General features: G+C 52.7%; 1 protein-coding gene across 2 annotated transcripts; it reads left to right on the forward strand.

Moving 5' to 3' along the window:
• Positions 1-663: 663 nt before the first annotated feature.
• Positions 664-7564, forward strand: RABIF (RAB interacting factor). Of its 2 annotated transcripts, none has more exons than XM_074351462.1 (2): positions 664-847; positions 5156-7564. In XM_074351462.1, exons 1-2 carry the CDS (start codon positions 722-724, stop codon positions 5375-5377), a joined length of 348 nt encoding a protein of 115 aa, XP_074207563.1. In that variant the 5' UTR covers positions 664-721; the 3' UTR covers positions 5378-7564. The 2 variants fall into 2 exon arrangements, with proteins under 2 accessions (XP_074207563.1, XP_074207562.1); XM_074351461.1 differs by having other exon boundaries at positions 674-847; positions 5132-7564.
• The last annotated feature ends 13977 nt before the right edge of the window (positions 7565-21541 follow it).

The following is a 21541-nucleotide window of genomic DNA, read 5'->3' on the forward strand; positions in this document are numbered from 1 at the left end:
ATACTAATTCAGGGGTTTGGCTCGGCTCCCCTGTCCTTCAGGAAGGCAGACCACGCGGGCAGCACTACAACTAACAAGCCAGAGATCTAAAGACTAATCAGAGTAGTGAAACAACGCCGAGGAGTGGCTTCCGGCCATGCCTGGATCGGTGGACTCGGGAAGGTAGCCTTCCTCGCCGCACTACAACCCCGTAAGGAAACCGTGGTGCCTCGAGAGTTTAGTTTCTAAAGCGCTTCAACACCACGTCTTGCCACGTAGCAAATGGTCAGTGTGATGAGAACAGAGCAGCAACTAAAACTTCAAGCACCCTTTTCCGCCCCAGAGGTATGTGTCCCTGCAAGTCGTGTCCCGTGGGAGCCGCTGCGGCTGAGACCTGGTGATGAGGGTCTGACCCCCGGTCGTCCCCGTCGTTCACGAGACTAAACGCACACCGCACTGGACCAGTTTTCACTCAGTGTAAGGGAAGCCCGGCGCCCAGGTGAGCGTGGGCAGAGGCTGTGTCACATCCACGAGGCGTCTGTCACAAAGCCATGTGAACACCCAGCCTCCCGTCCGGCGAAGGGCGGCAGCTGTGCAGTGGCGTCCAGGGCGGGGAAGCGGCGCCTGCGCAGAGAGAGCGCCGCCGGCTCCCGCGCCGCCGCCGAGACTGCGCCTGCGCAGTGCGGAGAGGTCGCGCTGAGACCGCGCCTGCGCATCGCCGGGACGAGGTCTAGGTGGCGGCATGGATCCTGTGGCGCCGCGGAGCGAGCTGGTGTCGGCCGAGGGCCGGAACCGGAAGGCGGTGCTGTGCCAGCGCTGCGGCTCCCGCGTGCTGCAGCCCGGCACCGCGCTCTTCTCCCGCCGGCAGGTGAGGCGGCGCGGCAAGGGACGAGGGAGGGCCGGCGAAGCCAGGACCCCCAGCCGGACGCTCTCGCCACGAACCCTCCGGCCCTTAGCCGTGAGCTCCTGCCTGGGTCCGGACGGCGGCCCCGGGGCGGACACACGGGGACACCCGGCCGGACGCCCGAGCCCCGGAGCCGCGCCTGCAGACCGCGGGGTCCCGACGCCGGGCCCTGCAGACTGACTTCCGAAGGCGCCTGAGCGTTACTTCCTCGGGGTCCGGTGCCGGTTCCCGTCGTCCCGCTGTCACCTCTCCGAGCCTCCTCCCGGAGAGTGGGCGCGGGGGGAGTGGGCTCAGGGACCCAGAAGGGGGGTGGGCATGGGGACCCGGGTTAGGGAGTGGGCTCAGGGACCTGGGATGGGGAGTGGGCTCAGGGATCCGGGGCAGGGGGAGTGGGCGGGGGGACCTGGGAAGAGAGGGAACGCAGGGGACGTCCTGGGGGCGACCCTCAAAGAGTAGGAGATGTGGCCTGAACCCCAAGTGCGCTCGCTCCCTATCGGTGATCCCATCCCACCTTGTGGAGTCGTTCACACTGCTGCACAGGTCCCGCGTCCTTTGTCCCTCGTCTGGGTCTCCTACACCGGAACTGTGGCATAAGGGACAACTACAGACATTGGGATTTAAGTAAAGGAGTGAAGCTCTCAGTCCATGTTAACTAAGGGTTAGTGCCCACCAATCTGACCGTGTGTAGCTGGTGCCCTCAGTCACCTCAGGGACCGCGTTCCTTTTAAGTCCCGTGAACCGTTTCTGGTATAAAATGTTCAGACCCCGAACTCGGTTCTTCCTGAAACCACCTGCAGTCTAGGGCAGAGGAACTTGGAATCAGGCTGAGCAGAGGAGGGTGGACAGCAGCAGGACTTCATAGTTGTGGAGAGAAGTGTGTTTTCCAGAGCTGAGAAGTTCAGCGTGGCCAGACTAGAGACCAGGTGGAGTAAGGTCATTGGAACAGAGGAGGGCGGGAGTGGGCTCTAGGCTACCTCACCGCAGGCTGGGAGCCCAGGAACCAGGTGGGATGTGGGATCAAAGGGAGACTAAGCCAGGTCCAGTCAGCCGTAACCAGACCGCCTCAGGTGACCTGTGGAGTCACCACACAGCAGAAACCTGAAAGGAGCAGATGTGCTGGGAGGAGGTGGGAGTACTAACTTGGGAGCGAGGACAGTGGTTCTGGTCTCCAGATACCCAGTGCGTGGCGTGTCCTGAGGGGCCGGTGCCCGTGTCCTCAGCAGGAGTCGTCTGTCCATGAACACAGGAAAAGGAAACACTCACTGAAGAGTTTGAGAACTGGGGAAAGAGAGATGACTAAAGAAGGGAATTGTTGCTTTTTCACCTTTTGGGGAGAGGGGAGTCGTGGCAGGAGTGGGCAGTGGAAGGTGGGCTCACGGGAGGGAGGGTGGAGTAGTTTTTGGACGGGAGCGTGGGAGCCAGCAGGTGTACTCTGGGCCTTTATCAGGGGGATGAAAATGTGTTCACACGAGGACCTGAGTATATGTGTTCACTGCACCTTTATTCGAAATAGCCCAAGTGTCCTTCTACAGGTGAACGATTAACCAACTGTAGTACAGCCTCACCATGGGTACCCAGGGAATTATGCTGAATGAAGAAAGCTGGTTCCAAAAGATTACACACTGTGTCATTCCATTTATATGACATCTTTGAATTTTAGAAATAGAGAACAGATAGGTGATTGCCAGGGGTTAGGAATTGGGGGCTTGGGTGTTCATGAGTGTGGTTATGATGGTTGCACAATAATGTGAATCTACTTAATGCCACTGAATTATACACTTAAAAGTGATTTAAATGGTAAATTTTGCATTATGTATAGTTTATCACAATACAAAAAAAAAAGGAATCAAAGTGGAACACGCATCTCAGATGTGTTAGGCACTATTGTTCTGGTTATCTATGGCTGTGTCACAAAATCACCCCAAAACAGTGACTTTAAACATTTTTTTTGCTTACGAATTTGGGGTTGGCTGGGCCCGGTCATAGCTAGGCAGTTCTTATCCAAGGTATTCCCTGTGACAGCCATCAGGGGGATCATCGCAAAAACTTTTCACTCATGTGTCTACCTGTGGGAAGACCCAGGCACCTGAGCACTGGGACAGGCTTTGATAGGTCACTCCTCACGGTCTCCCCACATGGTTCTTGCATAGTCACCAAGGCTACAAGAGCAAGTGATTCAAGAGAAATCAGCAGAAGTGACCTGGCCTTTTCTAACCTAGGCTGTCACTTCCAGCTCGGCCTGCCCAGGCACAAGGGGAGAGGCATGGTCTCCACATCTTGGTGGAAAGATTGTCAAAGAATTTGTGGACGTGTTTTAAAATCACCACAAGAAGGGGGAAAATCAGAAAAATTATTGTAACAGGCTTTATTCTCATCTGGAGTGTAGCATGTTTGCCAAGTTTTCTATGAGAATGTACCTTCACAAAGAGAAAGAAAATTTTTTATTTTTAAAAGGGTACCCTTAACACTTCTTGAAAAGAGCAAAAGAGGTGTCTCAGAGACAACAGACCCTCCTGAGTTGTGTGGTGGTCTGCATGTCTCAGGAGCGGGGGTGCTGGCTAGGCTCCTGACTGCAAAGTTAACCTACCAGGTCAGGGGTCTGGTACTTTGGCCCCCAACCAGCCGGATTAGCTGCTTCAGCGTAGGTACTTGTTTCTTGATTTCCATCCCAGTGGTCTGTCCAGAAAGCCTCATTGTATCCATGTGTTACATCTGTAACCTGACCATGGCAGCTGTGCTCTGCTTTGCTGAGATCATGTGCACAGATACGGGTCTGACGTACAGGATCCCAGTAGAAATGGGAAGTTGAGGAATAGAGGGAGCAGGACCCTGTGGACCCCTCGAATGAACATTGACAATGGTATTGTCCTTTAGTCACTAATCAGGGAGGGGGAAGTTCCAGGTCAGAGCCTCCTCCTCCCTGTCAGGGATAGCCTACCGGCATCAGTGGCCCAGAGTCCAAGCTCCAGGGTCTGTCAAAGCCACGGGCAGCTCTGTGGACCTCTCACTAACATTCTGGAAGGGGCCTACTCATCCTCACAGAGTGTTTACCTGCTTCAGACTGATGTGAGTCTAATTTTTTTAAGTAGTTTTAAATTGCTTTTATTCCAGTTGCTGATGCCAGGCTAGCACAATAAAGCTGTTCTGTTTTGTTAGAGTGTGGGGACACATCAGCCGTGTGCCATGGGGTGGAATGTGCTCAGTGTGTCGGCAGAGCCCGGCAAGGAGCAGGGAACGAGCTGCCCAGCACTGTTTTTGCAGTTGTCTGGGGCAGCTGCGGTGTGAAAGTAAGCGTGAGGACAAGAGCAGAGGGAGCATGTGCGTGTGCATGTTTGCTTGTGTCAGGGGCTGTCTCCCAGTGGGTGGGAAGGCATGTTGATCTGGGGTACGAGCATCCTCAAGATAATATTCCACATTCTGGAACTAGATTTTCCTTCTTAGTGCTCCTTTTATAAGACAAATCCAGCATATTCGTAACAGTGATGGAACAGAGCAAAGCCAGATATCCGGTATTTATTCTTGTAACAGCTGTTCAAGTTCTGCTCTGTACCAGTTGCTGTTCCAGGCACTGAGGATGCAGCAGTGAACAAGAAAGGTAGTGGAGGGAGATGCATGGTAAATAACCAAGCCAGTAAACTAATGAGATAATTTCAGAGAACGATGAGTAGAAAACAAAGGGGGAGTGGCATCCCAAAACTTTTAGGGTGATGAGTATGCTTGTTACCTTGATTGTGGCAAAGGTTCAGGTGTGCCGGACACAAGTGCCACAGTTTGTCAGACTGTCCACTCTAAAAACGTGTGGTGTGTCAGTTATACCTCAGTAGAGCCATTTCACAGAATAAAAGTACAGTGGAGAGTGTGGGAAGTTAGCCCAGGAAAAGCCTGGGAGGCTACCTGCGAGCTGAATGTCAGGAAGGAGCTGGCCTTGCAGGATCTGTGGGCAGAGCAGACCCACCTGTTGGGAGAAGGCGAGGAGCTGGCAAGGCTGGAGCACGAGGAGGGGAGATGGGACAGGTGGGCCTGTGGGCCTGGTGAGGGCTGAGTTACCACGGCAACCAGTCAGCTCCTCCCTGTCTCCTGGGAACCAGGCCTGGACCAGGGGCAGCCGGGCACTGCTGCGCATCCTAGTCTGTAACTTACAGACAGGCTTGATTTGTTCTCACCAGGAAAGTGCTGGGGGTCTTAGGGGGTCCAGTGCGGCGGGCGGGCGGGGTAGGGGCTCAGCTTTGTGTCCCCTTATGTCCACAGCTTTTCCTTCCCTCCATGAGGAAGAAGCCGGCGCTGGCTGATGGCAGCAGCCCCGAGGGTGACCTCCTCCAGGAGCACTGGCTGGTTGACGACATGTTCATCTTTGAGAACGTGGGCTTCACCAAGGACGTGGGCAACGTGAAGTTCCTTGTCTGCGCAGACTGTGAAATCGGACCCATCGGTTGGCATTGCCTGGACGACAAGAAGAGTTTCTATGTGGCCTTGGAGCGGGTTTCCCATGAGTAACGGAGGGGCTCAGCCCCGGCCCCACTATAAAAGCCACTCCCCACGAGGACTGGCGTCTCTGGGACAACTTTCTCTGCCGCCTTCTCTGTGCTCACGTAATCGTGCGTATCTGCGCCTCATCACACTCACCTTACAGCCGCGAGCTCGCTTCGCGTCATGGCATTTCCCAGTCTCCCTTTTCCCCCAGTTTGGGACACAGGGATACTTCCCCAGATCTACGCCCACCCCACTCCGCCCCCAGCCTTCTGCTCTCCTGCATCTGGGGGCTCCCTTGTTTCTTGCCCTCAGAGAGCAGTGTTCAGCCTTTTAGCCACGATGACACGTGACATCTGGTGCCCTTGTGCTGATGGTTGAAATTCACCTTTTTCTCTCTCATTCAAGAAAGCGCATGAGCATCTCAGAGGGACTTTGCTGTGTGGCTGACTTTATGTGCAGTAATTTATTCTTTCTAAAAGTAAAGCATTTACAAACTGCAGCATTTAAACCACTAACTGGAAACATTACTTTGGGCACACCTCTGATATCATGTGTGAGGGCCTCTGCTCTAGGCGGACAGTGACTTTTTGTTATGAAGGTCGATTTGACCCTTCTTCCTGCAGATCTTGATGTAGTTTCTCTTCATATGAGCTCCTCACTGCTGTAGCCTCTAAGCTGAAATTCAGATTTTCAACCCCATCTGTCAGGCACCCCAAGGAAAACTCAGCACTGCTGTTTCACAGGGTCTCTGGGAATCAGAGTGGGCTGCAGCAGGGCTGGGTCATATGTGAGCTTATAGGTTTGTCTTATCTGGATACAGAACTCTTCCTTTGCTCCTAGGAAGGACTTCCATTAGTGGGTGGTGCCGTACAGACCCTCCTGTGTGTGGTCCTCACTGAGTGCTGGCTTAGTCAGGCTCTGGACCAGCCCAGATGCAGGCTGTCCATCAGATGCCTCTGTGTGTAGCCGGCAGTGCTCCAACAGCTTGGTGTTCGGTGTGACTTTCAGCTCTGCATTTCTCTCCTGAGAAGACTCACCATCTCAGAGGGACACAGTGTAGCCAGGTGTCAGGTCCCCTCCTGCCACCCCTGCCTCTGAGCCTCAGGACCCCAGAACTGAATGGGGACTAAATGGAGACCTTGCCAACATTCCTTCGCAGCTGTGTCCTGGTTGCTTCCTCCTCCTCCTCCTCAGAGCTTATTCTGAGGGCTTCCCGACTAATTGTGGGTCTTGGGCACAGTTTTGCAACCAGCCTCCTCTCCAGAAAGGTGGCTTCCTTCCCTGGCCATACCTTCTGAGCTCTGGCAGAAAATCAGAGAATGCTTTTCCAGACAGTCAGTCAGATGTCCATGATTGTGGCATTTGTGAGAACATCCACTCAGGTCAGGAGGGACAAAACCAAGTAGATGACCCTTGGACACATGGCCCCTCTTTTCACAAGCCAAACCTCGGCACAGCATTCTAGACCTACTTTTTTTCCCCCTTTTTTAATCACAGAAGCAACACACATTCACTGCAGATAAATACAAAAATGGGTATAAAAATGTTTTTAATTATTCGTATTTCCACTACCCAGAGATTGCTGCTGATGATAATGTGGTCTCTGTGGTTCTCAGTGTTTTTTATATGTGCTGTATACATAAACATGGAGGGGTTTTTAAACAAACGAGATCATACTGTATTTTTCCACTTGACAAAGCACACTTCCCATGTCGGTAGAGACCGTCTCTGCATCACTGCTTTCAGTGCGCCTTGTGCTTCTGTTCTGTCATTTATGTAAACAGTCCACTGTTAGGTTGTCTCCAGTTCCTCATAAACCATGCAGTACAACTTGCAACCTTGTAATTAGATCTGTCCACGCACCCTCATTATCTCCTCATTAGCAGTGGGATTGCAGGGTTTGTGGGTCTTCAAGGCTTTGTGGTACCCAGCGAGCTGGCGAACAGCTGTGCTGGTCTGCCTCCTCCCAGCTGCTGACACTGGTTAGTTACTATCATTAAATGAATATGTTGCCACTTTAATGGGAGGAAAAATAGTATCTTGTTTTAATTTGCATTTATTTTGTTTCTAATGAAATTTTTATACACTTGTCATTTGTATTTCTTTTTTGAGAATTGCCAAAGATTGTTGCTCCAGTAGCCAAAAATATCGAGTGGTTGGTTATTCTGCCTTTTCCGCTTGTTTGAAAGAAATAAAGGCATTTAAACAGTGGGAATTAGATTCTTGCATGCCCTTGGGAAGAATATATAATTTGAAACAGCAGAGGAGGGCTGAAACCTGCACCTTAGGGTTTACCATGGGGTCCATCAGCTGATGGTCACTCAGTGTCTGCTGTGAAATGGGTCTTCTCCGCAGCCCCTGCACGTAGGGGCTCTTGTGAGCTGGGTCATGGTATTGGCCACGGGCAGATGGAGGGAACCCACGCTGGTGGCTGTGAGTATCCACTTTCCCAAGGCCTTCTTGTTTTGACACAGAATCGGAGATGGATGGGGGTGGACTGACACTTTGCCTGCTGTCACCCCCGTAAGAGGCTCCTCAAGTAACTGCTGTGTGACGTGAGGACTTGTGCTTCTGGTAGTGGTGAGCTGACCGTCCCACTGAGGGCAGTTAGAAAGGCTGGACAAAATATTTTAAAAGTTCAAAGGCCTCAGAGAGCTAACTGAGTTTGAATAATTACTGGACCAGGGCCGCTGGAGATGGAGCTCCTGGGCCTCTGGGGGCACGTTTCCTGACTTGGAGGAGGTAGTTCAGAGGCCAACAGGTAGTTCTGACGGCCTTGCAGAAGGTGGGGACAGGGCCTGTCAAAGGGTGTGGCCCTGGCAACCATCCCTCCCTTTGCGTTGAGTCCCCTGGTTCTTTGCACTCAGGAGTAGGTGAAGGCTCTCGTGTCTGCCACCCCACTCCAAAGTCTCAGTCCTGGATATTGGATTAAGATGATCCCAAAGTGCTGGTTTCCAAAGCCTCTGGCATAATAGTAAACAAAAACTCTAAAGTACCATCCCCCTGAACTTCAAATTGTCTCTACGACAGTTTTGCTAACACAATATCCTGAGTAAAATGTATCCAAGCATATGGGACAAGATGACCAAGCCAGTGAGACAAAAGGCCAGGGGAAAAGGCCCATTGTGGCTGGGGACATGCAGCTTCCAGACAGACCATAAGATAACTGCTGACTCTATAAAGAAGAGACCGGATGTGAAAAAACAAATGAATTCTAGGATGTAAATAAATCCAAAAGCAAAAGTAAGAATTCACTGGAAGGTTTTAAGAGAGGATTAGACACAGCTGGGGAGATAAGTAGGGAACTGGAAGCTAGACAGTAGATTTGCAAGCCTGCAACACAAAACCTTCCACAGCATCACTGAGAGAAGTTAGAGGAAAACAAGCAAATTCATGGGGCCGGAAACCCGCAGCCCACAGGCCAGATCATTCAAGCCGGCATCTCATTTACTGGGATTCAGGAGCCTGGGGGTTAAGGATGTTTTTTACCTTTTTAAAAGGTTATGTAAGTATCTGCATAATATTCTCAATTTTGCCTCTTAGACTACAAAGCCTGAAATATTTGCCTGGCCCTTAAAGAAAAAAGTTTGCCAACTCCTTGCTAATTGTAAATATGTCAACTTTTCCCCAAACTTATGTATATAAATTTAATAAAATCCCAAACATAAATCGAACAGGAGGCGAGTGGGTATAGCTCAGTGGTAGAGTGCGTGTCTAGCATGCATGAGGTCCTAGGTTCAATCCCCAGTACCTCCATTAAAATAAATAAATAAAAATCCAATTACCTCTTCCCCTCAACCAAAAAATTAAAAATGTTTTTAAAAAAAAGGTTTTCTTGTATGTGTGAAATTCAAACTGATTCTAAAAGTTACATAAGTGCAGAGGACTAAGAATAGCCAAGACAGCTATGGAGAAAACCAAGATGGGAGAGTTTCTCTATTGGAAAAGCATCGTGGTTTGTCACAGGATAGACAGAAGACGAGTAGAACAAAATCGCTCAGAAGCAGACCCGTGCGTGTGGATGCTTGATTGATGACAAAGGTGGGGTCAGACCTGGAGGGCTTCTGCAATGCTGATAATGTTCTGCATTTTGGTTTTTTTTTTTCATCTGCTTAGTGGCTGTGTAACAAATTAAATCGTAGAAGTATCCACCAAATTCATTTCAAGTCTATAGAAATTTACTGTTTGTTTACTTTGGGGGGGGGGTGTAGGTAATAGGTTTACTTATTTATTTTTTGGAGGAGGTGCTGGGGATTGAACCCAGGACCTTGCGCATGCTAGGCATGTGCTGTACCACTTGACCATACCCTCCCCCCAAGTCTATAGAAATTTAGAATGCATTTTCCCTCATACAGAAACAGTGTCATCCGTGATGAGTAGTTGGTAGCCTGTGACACAAAACTGTGTACCCAGAGCATAATATAACAAATGATTCTAATTTGGGGTGCCAGGAATAAGTCCTCCACTCATTGAGAGCAGGGTGCCTCTAAAATCCAGACCTGGTGACCCCAGACAGTCTATTTTAGATTGGGGGCCAGGATGAACTGTGACCTGAGAGCTGGTAAGGAGATGGAATGTGGGCTGGGGACACTTTTGACCCTAAGCAGGTGAGAGGAGAGTGACTAATTCCCACAGGGTTACACATTATCCCTTCCCTCTTCTGTCCTGAACGGGCTCTGGTATCAGATGTAGAATTGTGTGGAAATGGGTCTCCATCCTAGGGAGCTGTTGCCCCAGCCAATTTCAAGGTAAGACAACAGGGAAGAAAGTGAGCCCAAAGGCCCCCAACTTGGGCACCTCTATTAAGGTGACCTCCATTGTAAGTCATTCAGTCATTTGACAGCAGGTACCACCTGTTCAGCCTTAGCACTGGCTCAAGAACAAATAGCCTAGACATGGCCCTGGTGTCTCCCTGTTTACCTTGATTCTTCACCTCTTGAACAGGACATTCTTGTTCTCACAAAGTGTCTTCATCTTCTTCTACTCCTCCCTTGCCCAGACTGACTGGTTATCATTTCAGTTCCATGTCATTTAACTGCTGTGCAGTGGGGGAGCATGAGAAGAGAGTGCACATAGGAGAAGGATGCAAGCTTATCAGGATTTCTCAGATGGCCTGAAAACTAGAGCTGACCATGGGCCTTTCCCTCTGATCTTGGGAATATTTCAAATTCCTCGGGGGTAGGGAAATAGCTCAGTGGTAGAGCGCGTGCACAAGGTCCTGGGTTTAATCCCCAGCACCGCCATCAAAAATAAATAAATAAATAAATAAACCTGATTACCTTTCCCCAAATAAGTAAATTCCTGAAGCTGAGATGAGTGGGGTGTGAGAATAAATCAAGGAACCTCATCTTACATAGAGTGGGACGGCTGGAAGGAGGAGCACCAGCAGGAAGAGGGAAGTAAGATGTAGCTTTTCCTCTGGTACTAGGAAGGACATTTTCCACATAGGAATTTTATCTCCTGCAGAAGGAAGGGAGGGAGGGAGGAAAGAAGGAAGGCAGGAAAGCAAGAAAAAAAGAAGAAGAAGATCCCTCCCTTCCCAGCAAGGACACTCTGACCATCATTGGCAGCCAGTGAGAAACTGTCACAACCTCGGACTCCTGTTCTCCAGTGAACTTTTGCTCAGAATACACCTGCCCGCATCCCTCCTGAACCTGGTAAAAGCAAGCCCTTGCCTGTCCCAAGTCGCAGTTTTCTGGCAGTCCCAAATAAGCCCATTTTGCTGGTAAAATAACTGGGTCTTTTATTTTTGAGGCTTACAAATGATATAAAGAAAAGGAGGAGGAAAATCAGAAATAAAAATCTAAACTTGGGAAGAGTCTAGGTAATAGAAATAAATCCAAATACCTTGCAAGGGGGCTAATTTTGATTGGTGTGATGTAAATAAGCATATTGTCAAGAGCAGGGGGTCTGTAATTTCCACAAGTATCACTGAGGATGTCACTGTTTCAAGTGTATTTACCATCCCTGGGTTAGGGTGACTATTCAGTAGAGGGATGGAAGGACGTTTTAAATAATGGCTGACCTAACAGCAGGTGGAATGAATGCCAAAGAGGAAGGAAGAGAGGAAGAGATGGCAGCTCCACTCTAATCACTGATGTGCCCCCTTCAGTAGGACACACCATGTGACTTGTTTTGTTTAGGGCAGTGACAGGCAACAGGGCCCACGTCTGAGCCTTGTCAATGTGAGGTTTCAAAGCACTCACTCGAATATTCACCCACACACCTTCGTCCCTGACGTTAGTCCCTGACCAAAGGCATCCACTCTAGCACTGGCAGCTCAGCAAACCCCACTGCTGAGACCGAAGAATACTTTTCAGAGTTCCAAGTTCACCATGGCACCCTGGACTTGAGCCACCTGGGCATTTAGTTTAAAAATATTTCAGGATGCTTTCAAATGACATGGCTGGAGTCTAGTGGGTAAACAGGTGCAGGAATCCAGGGGTCACTGGCGAGGGACACAGTAACTTTGTCTTCCTGAGCTCTACCAGCAGGAAGTCATTACTGCTACAGATTTTCTAAGGCAAGAATTCAAGCCTCCAAGGCCAGCCAGCCCACACTGGGTGCAGTCACCTATCCACTGGGAAGTGAGAACTGGAGATGACAGGTGCTTGAGTTCCCATGGAAGGTGCTGTGCAGTAAGTAGGGAGGGCATCACTGTGCGGTCCCCATCATCTTATACAACTAAACACCAGCTTGCCCTCTCAAACTGGGAGAAGGCCCAGTGTGTTACACTTAGGTATTTAGAAGCAAAACCTCACCTCTGACAGCAGACAGTTTGGGGAGAGGGACAATGTGTGTGTGTGTGCCCTGTATCGTAGAAAAAACATGAAACCACTACTGGGGGGAGGGGGGAAAGTATATGTGTGTGCTGCCTAAAATGCTGCTCTAATCACATCACTCCTCTGATCAAAGACGCTCAGTGGCACCCCAGAGCCAGTGCGATTACAAGCAAACTCTTCAGGCCAGCATCCAAGGCCCTAGCCCGCCTTCCATCTTTACTTACTTACAAGTCTTCTTCAAGCTGATTCAGGCAGTCTGGGGCTTGGAGTCACCTGACCTGGAGCAGCTGCCCCAGTCAAAGGGGAGGTAAGTTTCAATTACCTTCACCAGCAGTGCTCTCCCCACACCTGTCTGCCGCCCTTCCCCCCAGCCGCACCGTGTCCTGCCTTAGAACCCCCAGCTCCCAACCCCACCCCCCGCACCCGGTTGCATCAGCACCTTTCCCTCTGTGGTGGCTGCGAACCTCAGGTGTGCGCCACCCTCCAGTTACGCACTTTTCCAACAGGTCCGCGGTGTTCCCCATGTAATGACCTAAGACAACAACGGGATGGAGGCTCTCCCAAAGCTTTAACCTCTCAGATCCGGCACACACTCCACTAGAGTAGAGAGGGTCGAGCTGGTGGGAGGACTCGGACCCCCGAGGCATCCCCTCCCTTGGGCTTTACAAACCCCCATGACAGGTCAGGGCGGGGATAGTTCAAAAGCGGCAGCCCAATAGCGGAGGGGAGAGGGACCTCACTGGGCGCCTGGCAGCAGGCGAGCACGCGGGGTGAGGGTGGCCCCGGCCCAATTGGAGCCGCGCTGGGCTGCAAGGTGGCAGCTGGGGAGATATACGCCCCTCTAGCCTGCCGGTGCCGGGACTGGAGGAGCAGCACGGGGGTCTCCATGGCCGCCGGGTAGGGGGGAGTGGGGGCACAGCTGCAGGTAGCCCGTCTGCTTCGAGGGCCCTCCGCACACTTCACCTATTGGAACAGCCGTGGTAGGGGGTCTGGGGGCGCTCAGGGAGTCTGCGGTGCGCAGGCCGCAGGGCCCTGGGGAGCTCGTGGAGACGGCAGGAGCCCCTTCCCGCTAGGGGCGCATGCGCTGGAGGAGTCCCGGGCGCCGTGGCCTGGACACCGGGATCCTCCCCGCCCCCAGCACGGTCCCGCAGCCGAGTGCCCGGGGCTCCCTCAAGTCTGTCCAGTTCTGACTCCTGCTAGAGGTCAGAGGGCCCCGAGCTTCGGCCCTAGCTGACCAGAGGTGCTCCTGGTGCCAGGGAGGGAGGCCTCTGCGCTCCTCTCCGCGGTCGGCTCCCCGTACACGGACGCGAAGTCCCTCCGTTGGACGAAGAACCCACGTGTGTACACAAGCCCCGCCGCCTCTCGGGAAACTCTGGCCGCGACCCCTGTCCGGAGCCCCTGCAAAGGCTCTGAGGCTGTCCTTAGGGTAGCTCCTAACGAAACTGTTAAACTGCTGCGGGTCCGGGAGAACCCCCTGCGCTGGGAGGAGGAAGCCTTTCTAACCGATCCGCTCTGGCGGCAACGGCAGCGGGCGGACCTGACTCAGGAGTCTGCCCATCGCCGGTACTCGCCTGAATGAGGAGTGCTGACTGGTGAGGTGAATCTTCTGCCTCTGTGGTGACCCCTGAGCAGCCCTCATCTGGATTAACTCGGCTGCACTGCAGAGGCCCAGACAAGTGTCCAGAGTAGAACACCCCCTAAAAGGGGACAGTGTGAGTGCGCTTTCCAACCGACCCTGACTCCAGAGCCTCTGCCTCTGTGAACCCACAGACCTGCACTTAGCCTTCTGCCCGCAGGGTGTGGCACACACAGGGCCCTGGCGTGGAGACCCCTTCTCCACCGGGTCCAGAGTTAGAGGCTTCCGGGACTGTCTTGGCCTGCAAGCCTCTGAGCCTTCCCTAGCCACCCTGGCCAGCGGACACGGCACTGGCCAGGTGTTTGGCTGCTTGGTCTTGGTTTTCTTTAGTTCCTGCCCCTGAAGACCTCAAGCCCTGAGTAAATGAAAAATGAGGGCCTTATATGTGGGGGGCCTGGAAAGGGAGCCCAGTCTGCTAGGCTGCAGCTTTCAGGGAGGATTTCAGGGCCCCTCCCTCCCCTTGGAGCTTTGCTCTGCTTCCCCAGCCCCTTGCCCCCACCTGTGGGCCAGTGGGCAGTGCCAGCCCGAGGGCAGCACACCCAGGGACATGGCCTAGGGACCCATGAGGACCCCTCCAACACACTGTCTTCAGTAAGACCTGAGCTGATGAGCACAGCACAAAGCTGACATTGTGGACCTGGGGCCTTCTGTCCTGGGTGAGTGGGCACCTGGGGCCCCCTCCTCACCCAAAGTCAGGGGAGCTCCACACAGGGAGGGAGCTCTTGGAGTGCAGCAGTGAGGCTGAGCTCCTGTGAGGCTGTCTTCAGGAAGGGGCCCTGCTCCCTGGCAAACAGCTCTGCCCAGAAACTGCCAACTATTTGAGTTGGGGTCAGACCCAGAACGGAGACCAAAATAAAGAGCAGATATGAAAGTGGAAACTGTAAACTTCCTTTCCTTCCCTCGGACTCTTGAGGACAGCAGAACCAGGGCTGAGGACACTCCCACGTCCCCACTCAGCCTGAACTGGGACACCCCGATGGGATGTGGGCCCCCATGAACTCAGCTGCTGTTGGCTCCTGGGGGTCCCCTGCTGCCTCCTTTCTGCATCTAGATCTCCTCTGTTTCCTGTTCCTGAAAACCCCTCCCCCATCTTTCTGACGACCTGTTGTAGACAGTAAACTATGGGCTGGGTTTTCTACACTAGTCTGTGTTCTTAACCCAATCAGAAGTCCATGAGATTCCCCTAAACACCCCTGATTCCTCAACAAGCAGGATGCAGTGTCTGTGATCAAAGGAGGGGCCTGGAAGGGACCCCAGACTCCCCTCACTGGCCAGGCAGGACTGGTTTGGAAATGGGCCTCAGGCGCCCTCATGCCCTGTTGTGGGTCCCCTGGGGGCTCAGCCTCCCTGTGTCCTTGTGCTCATGTCCTCAAGGTAGGTAAGAACCAGCACTTCCAGGCACCCACCCTGAGCAGCTGCCATTGGGCAAGGAAGACCCAAGGCCTCTGCTCGTGGGAAGGGAGCTCCTCCACCAGGTGCTGGAGGTATCAGACACTGGGGAGCAGACCATGTGCCCCTGGCCCCTGCAGGAGATCAGTGTGTCCGCAGCCCCTTCCCTGGCCCAGGAGGCTGGACACGTGCAGGAGAAAGGGAACCACAGGTGTGGGCTGTGGCCAGTGCCAGCAGTGTCCACGTGGCTCCTCTGGCCTCTGTCCACTTGGTTTCCCCTGGGACAGCTGTGTGTCTGCTTGTGGATCCAGGGTTAGAAGCCTGAACAGCCGGCCCTGCCCTGGGTCTGTGGATTCAGGCTCTGCCCAGCTGGCTCCTCGCTTTGCTGGCCTGATTTCTGACCCCAGCTGCCTTTGGTTCTGATCCGCATCTAGCCCAGCAGGTCAGGGGAAGCTGCCCTGATGCTCTGCTTGTCCTTAGACTCCTGAGCAGGGCTTGCCAGTGGGGAGAGGCTCCTGCTTACCTCCAAGCCCTTCCCCAGTTCACCCCGTCCCCTGCCCCAGGCGCAAGAGCCAGGGGTGAGGCCAGCAGGGAGCCAGCAGTTGGTGCTGGACCTCTAGAGGGTTGTCCAGGTGCTCCCTTTTGCTCAGACTGAGGACTCAAGTGACCTGAGGACATAAAGCGCCCCTAGGCTTAGACTTTTCTTAAAAGGAGAATTTTCTTTTTTTCAGTCATCACTTTGCATAAACCTACTTTTCTTTTCTTTTTTTTTTTTTTTGCTTTTTTTAAAGTTTATTTTTATTGATATAAAATTGACAGGTAACATTATGTTAGTTTTGGGTATACAACATAACTTGATAGCGTGTATACATTGTGAACAAATGGAAAATTTTTATATTGTCACTAGCATGTGTCTGGTACAGGTGGATGCTTTTCTAGTCCGAGGAACACCAAGGGCACCTGTTACAGCTTCAGGTTCCTGGGTTGCAGTCTGAGGTGGGGCCTGAGAATCTGCATGTTCTATGAGATACTCCACCCTCACTCCCCTGCAGCGAGGTAGCAAAGCTCTGACCACACTCCCTGCATCCCCTGAACAACAGCACAGCCTTCCAGGTACTGTGTCTCCCCAGAACTCCATGCCCCCTGTGGGCATTGTCTTGTCACTTCTGAAGAGTGAAAAGAAGGGGTGGGAATTCCTGTATTTGGCCTGGCTTCTCTCCAGGTGTATAACCTTGTCAATCACTCACTGTACAAACAATAAAACGTATGCAGTTAAGCGTAACATATGCCTCAGAGTCTTGTTTTTTAAACTACAGAAGTGGATACAGTTGTAGAGCTCACAGTGGCTTTCCAGACAGAGAAGGGCTCTGTCGAGAGAGGAGAGCTGGGGCAGGTGACGTACCATCCACATCCTCAGTGTCACCCTGGATGGACCAGGGCACCGGCTTCTGGTTCCAGGTCTCCTGACATCCACTTTGGGGGCACTGGCTTAGGACCCGCTCCCTGCTGACATGGCAGGAAGCCATGAGTTTGCTCTTTCCCCAGCCCCCAAGTGTCCACAGAAGATGTAGGATCCTTACAGCTCCAACCTGACCACCGGGGGCACCCAGACTCTGCCATGATGGTGGACGTGAGGCTATCCATGATACCTAGACATCGAGCGTCCCACCCACACCTACCTCAACTGGCTCATCACCACCACCCTGCTTCGAGGGTGTTCTGGATGTGGACCTCACAAGCCCCAGACCCACCTGGTACCCCTAGTCACCAACATGCCTGTTGTCTTGGCTACGAAGGATAGCCAGGAGGAGCTCTCAGTGTCCAGGTCACCACTGCCTGCTGTGAACCCTCCAGGCAGAGGTCAAATGTGGCCTTCGCCGTGGCATACCCACGGTGGGTATGGTGCCGAAGGGTGTGAGTGCCTCTGTGGCTGTGGTGGAGACCAGGCACTCATCTGGCTGGGGCTGGTGCCCATGACTCCCAGGGCAAGTGGGGATGCAGGGAGGGGTCAGCAAGCAGCCTGTGTGCCCACCAGGAGGGGAGGGTCCCGCAGAGCTGTCAGCATGGAAACAAGTGCCGAGGGGAGAACTGGGCAAGAGCAGCTCCGAAGGCTGTCTTCCACTTAACAGATCTCGGCCTGTCTTGAACCCAGACTTTGGCCTGTGTGCCAAGGCTGGTTCTACTGGAAGTTTGCGCTGACGAAAGGAAAAGTATGTGTCATGTGCGTCCGCCTGGCAGACAGGCGTCCTGGGCATGCCAGTCAGGCTGGGGCAGGGCCCGCACCATCCACCTGCTGGGGACACACCCACTGACTGTGGCTCCTGCTCCAAAGGGGTCGGGGGTGCAGAAAGGCCTGCCATTTAGACAGTGGGCAGAGCAGGGCAGAAGGTCTGTGAATATGGTCTCTTCGAGTAACTGGTACGCACTGCCCGAGGGGCTGGGCCACATGGCATGGTTTTGTTCCAGAGGAGATTGTCACAAGGTTTTATATTTTTTAAACTATTAATTTTCTAAATTCCAGGAAAGTGATGAGACTGGTACAATTAATGCCCATGTCCCTACAACCCGGATTCAACATCTAAGTGTACTGTGTTTATTTTGCTCTGCTGACCCAGTTAAACTCACTTATAGCTACTTCATAACACACATTTGTTTTTGTCACTGACAAGACTAATAACGCTTCCCTAAAGCAACACCTAGTCAGTAGTCCAACCTTCCTAGTGGCCACAACATTTTTAGTCAGTTTTTCAAAGTTAGGGTATAATCAAGGAGCAGGCGTTGTATTTATTTGTGTCTTAAATCTTATAATGTAAATCAGTCACCCTTTTTCTTGACTGTGACTCGAAGGGATCAGTCTTGTGGTCTTGAAAATCCCGCACTCTGTTTCCTGGTGGTGGCGAGCACGCAGCTCTGTTCCCACGTTTCTCCCCGGCTGGTAGTGCTGACACCAGGTGACTGCCCATGAAGAGGGGGCACAGGGTCCAGAGATGGCAAGGATGGGGGTGAGGACCAGGGGTGCCGACACCCTCTCCCCCCAACATTGCATCTCCTCCCACTGTTCCCTACACCCTGCAGATGCAGTCTATTCTGCACATGGTGTGGAACTGTGATGACCCTGCCCATCATTCCCAACACCCTTGCTCCCCTTCCAAGTTAAGGCAGGTGGCCTCTGCCTCCAGGGGTGTCAGGTGGAGGCCTGGACCCACGGTCCTGGGTGAGCCGACCCTCCCAGCAGGCATTCAGGGCTCAGAAACTGCCTCAAGGAAAGGTGAGCTGACTAGGGGTTCTGGCCGAAGCTTCTGGGAGTATGTCGGCCCTGGAGCCGGACACCGGACACTGGAAAGACTGTCTCAGTCCCTCAGTGGGAAAGGATCAGCACCTGTCCTCCCCTCTCACGGCAGCAGAGGGCAGTAGAGAATCCACAGCGTCTCGCAGGCCAGTGGGCACAAGGACTCTACCTGATGCGTTATTAAGGCACAGGATCCAGGAACCAAAAGACTGGGTCTTTAGCTACAAATATGAAGTAACTTATAAAGTGCCCATGAGCCTTGTAGGTGAGGATGTCCATATCTTTTACACTCAAAGGGGCCCCAAAGAGAAAGGAACTACTGTTCTAGGGCCCAGCCACACAGTCTGGGAGGTCAAGGCCCTGTCAGTAAAGGGCCTGGCAGGAGTTCCATGCTAACCTGGATGCCCCTCGAGCACAGCCCAGGTCCAGGTGGCCTGAAAGGGCCCCCCCAGGGAGGCAGGAGTGGCCCCATGCTCTCCAAAGGGAAGACCCTAGAGCAGAGCCCAGCCCAGAGTCCCCAGAAGGGTGGCCTGTGATCTGGGCCTGGGTTTACTGCTCTGACTTTCGGACACTCATTTCTAGCATGTAAGTCAGGGTGTGCATCTGCACCAGCGAGACAGCACTGCCTGGAAGTGTCACCAGTGGCCTTGCCTTGGGTTCAGGGGAGGAGTTACTAGCACTAATCTAGGTAATGCCCCCAACATCAGTGAGTCCTGCTTGACTGACCCCTGGGAGGGGTTTGCTAAGAGGGTGGTGCCCAGGCACGCTGCCTGTGACTGCTGCAGGCGGGGGCCGGCAGTCCCAGGCGGTGGGTCTCTGGTTCCTCAGGGCGGAGGTCTGACGGTCTCCCACCCAGCAAGGCCCTCAGCCTCCCTTATTGGATTGTCTTCATTTTACAAAGCCCAGCTCTGACCCTACCTGAGTCTTCCTGACCTGTACCCGCTTCCTTCCATTCTAGGGAACAGAGTCTCCCTTGCTATAGCTGTTAGCTTTCTTTCTTTTTTTTTTTTTAATGTATTTTTATATTTTTTAATGGAGGTACTGGGGATTGAACCCAGGACCTTGTGCATGCTAAGCATGCACTCTACCACTGGGCTATACCCTCCCCCCGTGCTTTCTATTTTAGATCCTAACCTCCTGATTCCTCTAGGATCCTGGAGCCCGGGCTGGGGGGAGTTAAGGTATAGGAGGAAGGGAGGAGTTTAGAAAAACCTGCCTGGTGCCCTGTCAAGGCTCTGGGTCTGTGTCTGGTGGGAACGTCCAGCCTGCTCCAGTTCCTTTCAAATTACGGAGCCCTTGGTGGGGTGAGGATGGAGAAAGTACTGCCTTGGGAGTTGTGGTCTGAAACCAGACACTTGGAATCTTAACAAGGCTCTGCTTAACACACGAGCACAGCGTGAGCATTACTGTTGCTGGGCTGGGCTTTTCTCAAAGACGCTGTTAGTGGAGATGGCGACTGCTGGACTGTGGTCCTGGCCACAGCAAGGTCTGAGCCCAGATGACCACCTGCAGGCACCATGGCCTTCCCTCTGCACCTGACTCAGCACCCAGGAGCCCTGTGGGAAGTTGGCTCCATGGAGAGTAGGTGGTTATCCTGCTGGTGATCCAGGCAGAAGTCTAGAGGGAATGAGCCTAGAGCACATGGCCTATAATACAGGCTAAGCCAAAATGCACTCGGATGGGACCGGAGACACGACTGACTCTCTCTCAGTGGTGCCTGGTTTCAAGCTGGTTCCTCACCTGAGCTGTGTCTGAGGTAGCTGGGGGGGGGGGGTGCTTTAGAGCTGACCTCTCCAGGGGTAAATTTGGATGCACCTGTTGGATGCGTTAACAGGTTTCTTCATGTATAAGGTGAAGGACCGGATCCTGGGTCTAACTGTTTCTTTGCGAAGATTCTTCCGTCTCCTGACCCCCAGGTCTTCCCTGACTCCCCACCTCCCTAACTCTCCAGGCCTTCCGTCCCTCAGCCATTTGGGGATCTGTGATGTGACCAGCACTGTGCACGGTCCCTCCGCCTCTGGCAAGGAACCTGCCTGGCACTCCTCCTGTCTTCCTTCTCTCTTCCTTCAAGCTCCTTTGAATTGGGATGAAAAGTGTGCACAGTGTGCCCAGATGACGCAGGCAGCCCAGCCCAGCCACAGGAAGGCGTCTGGGAGGCAGACACTGGGGGTGGCAGGGTGCTCAAGGCAGAGACTGCTGCAGGAAAGGAATGGAACATACTCTTTATTCTTTAGCATTCACAGCACATTCAGCTGTTCCAACGCCACTTGTTGGAAAGACTATTATTTTACCCACAGAACTGTCGATGGCCTTTGACAAACTGGTCCTTTCTTAGTCCTGTGGCTTCACCTTCTACCCCACCCCTGCTCCAGCTGGCCCCCCACCTCAGTCCCACTAAATGGTGCGCTTTCCCAAATGAGCGGTGCCCCTTCTCAGCTCAGGCCCACTTCTCTGCATGCCACTGCTTTCACTGGTAAAGCTCCCCAAGCTTCCTTCCTCTCCTGGCTATCTTCTCCCACTACCTGGCAGGTCTAGGCTTAGTTGTCACGTCTTTCCAGAATGCCTTTCCTAAGCGCCCAATAAAGTTTTGGCAGAGATGTGTGCTCCCCAAAGACCCTGTGTTTCTCAACCCAAAAGGAGTTTTTTGTCCTCAACACATAGTAGGGATTCAATAATTCTGAGGCATGGATGAACCCCAGAAGTCAGGGAAGAAGACTATGTCAAGAAGTAAGCCTAGTTTATAGTGTATTGCTGCAGAGAGTTAAGGAGAATGAGGTCTGGAAAAATGCCACCAGGTTTTGACTATCTTGTCCTTACAGTTTCAGCATTACTGTGGGTGCAGAGGCCAGTGTGGGGGTTAAGGAGTGAACTATTGATGAGAAAGTGAACTATTTATGCCCAAGTTTGTTTGTGAGGATTGGCACGTGGAACAGCTTAGAGGGGTAGAGTTAAGGGGTTAATTTTATTGCCGTCCATCCACCTGCGGCATTCCAGAACTTGACAGTTTGACTTCTAAAGAGAATCTCTTTCTTGGTTCTTACGGTGTCAGTTCCAGGGCCTCCCAATTCACCCTCCTGTTACACCTCACCTCT

Source organism: Camelus bactrianus, chromosome 23 (assembly GCF_048773025.1).
Source record: "Camelus bactrianus isolate YW-2024 breed Bactrian camel chromosome 23, ASM4877302v1, whole genome shotgun sequence".
Lineage (NCBI taxonomy): Eukaryota > Metazoa > Chordata > Mammalia > Artiodactyla > Camelidae > Camelus > Camelus bactrianus.

What these genes read in the sequence shown, in the direction of transcription:
- RABIF (XM_074351461.1), top strand. Translation starts at nt 722, where the DNA reads ATGGATCCTGTGGCGCCGCGGAGCGAGCTGGTGTCGGCCGAGGGCCGG. An exon ending in CGCTCTTCTCCCGCCGGCAG is followed by an intron (nt 848 to 5,131) that starts GTGAGGCGGCGC and finishes TTATGTCCACAG; the next exon opens with CTTTTCCTTCCCTCCATGAG.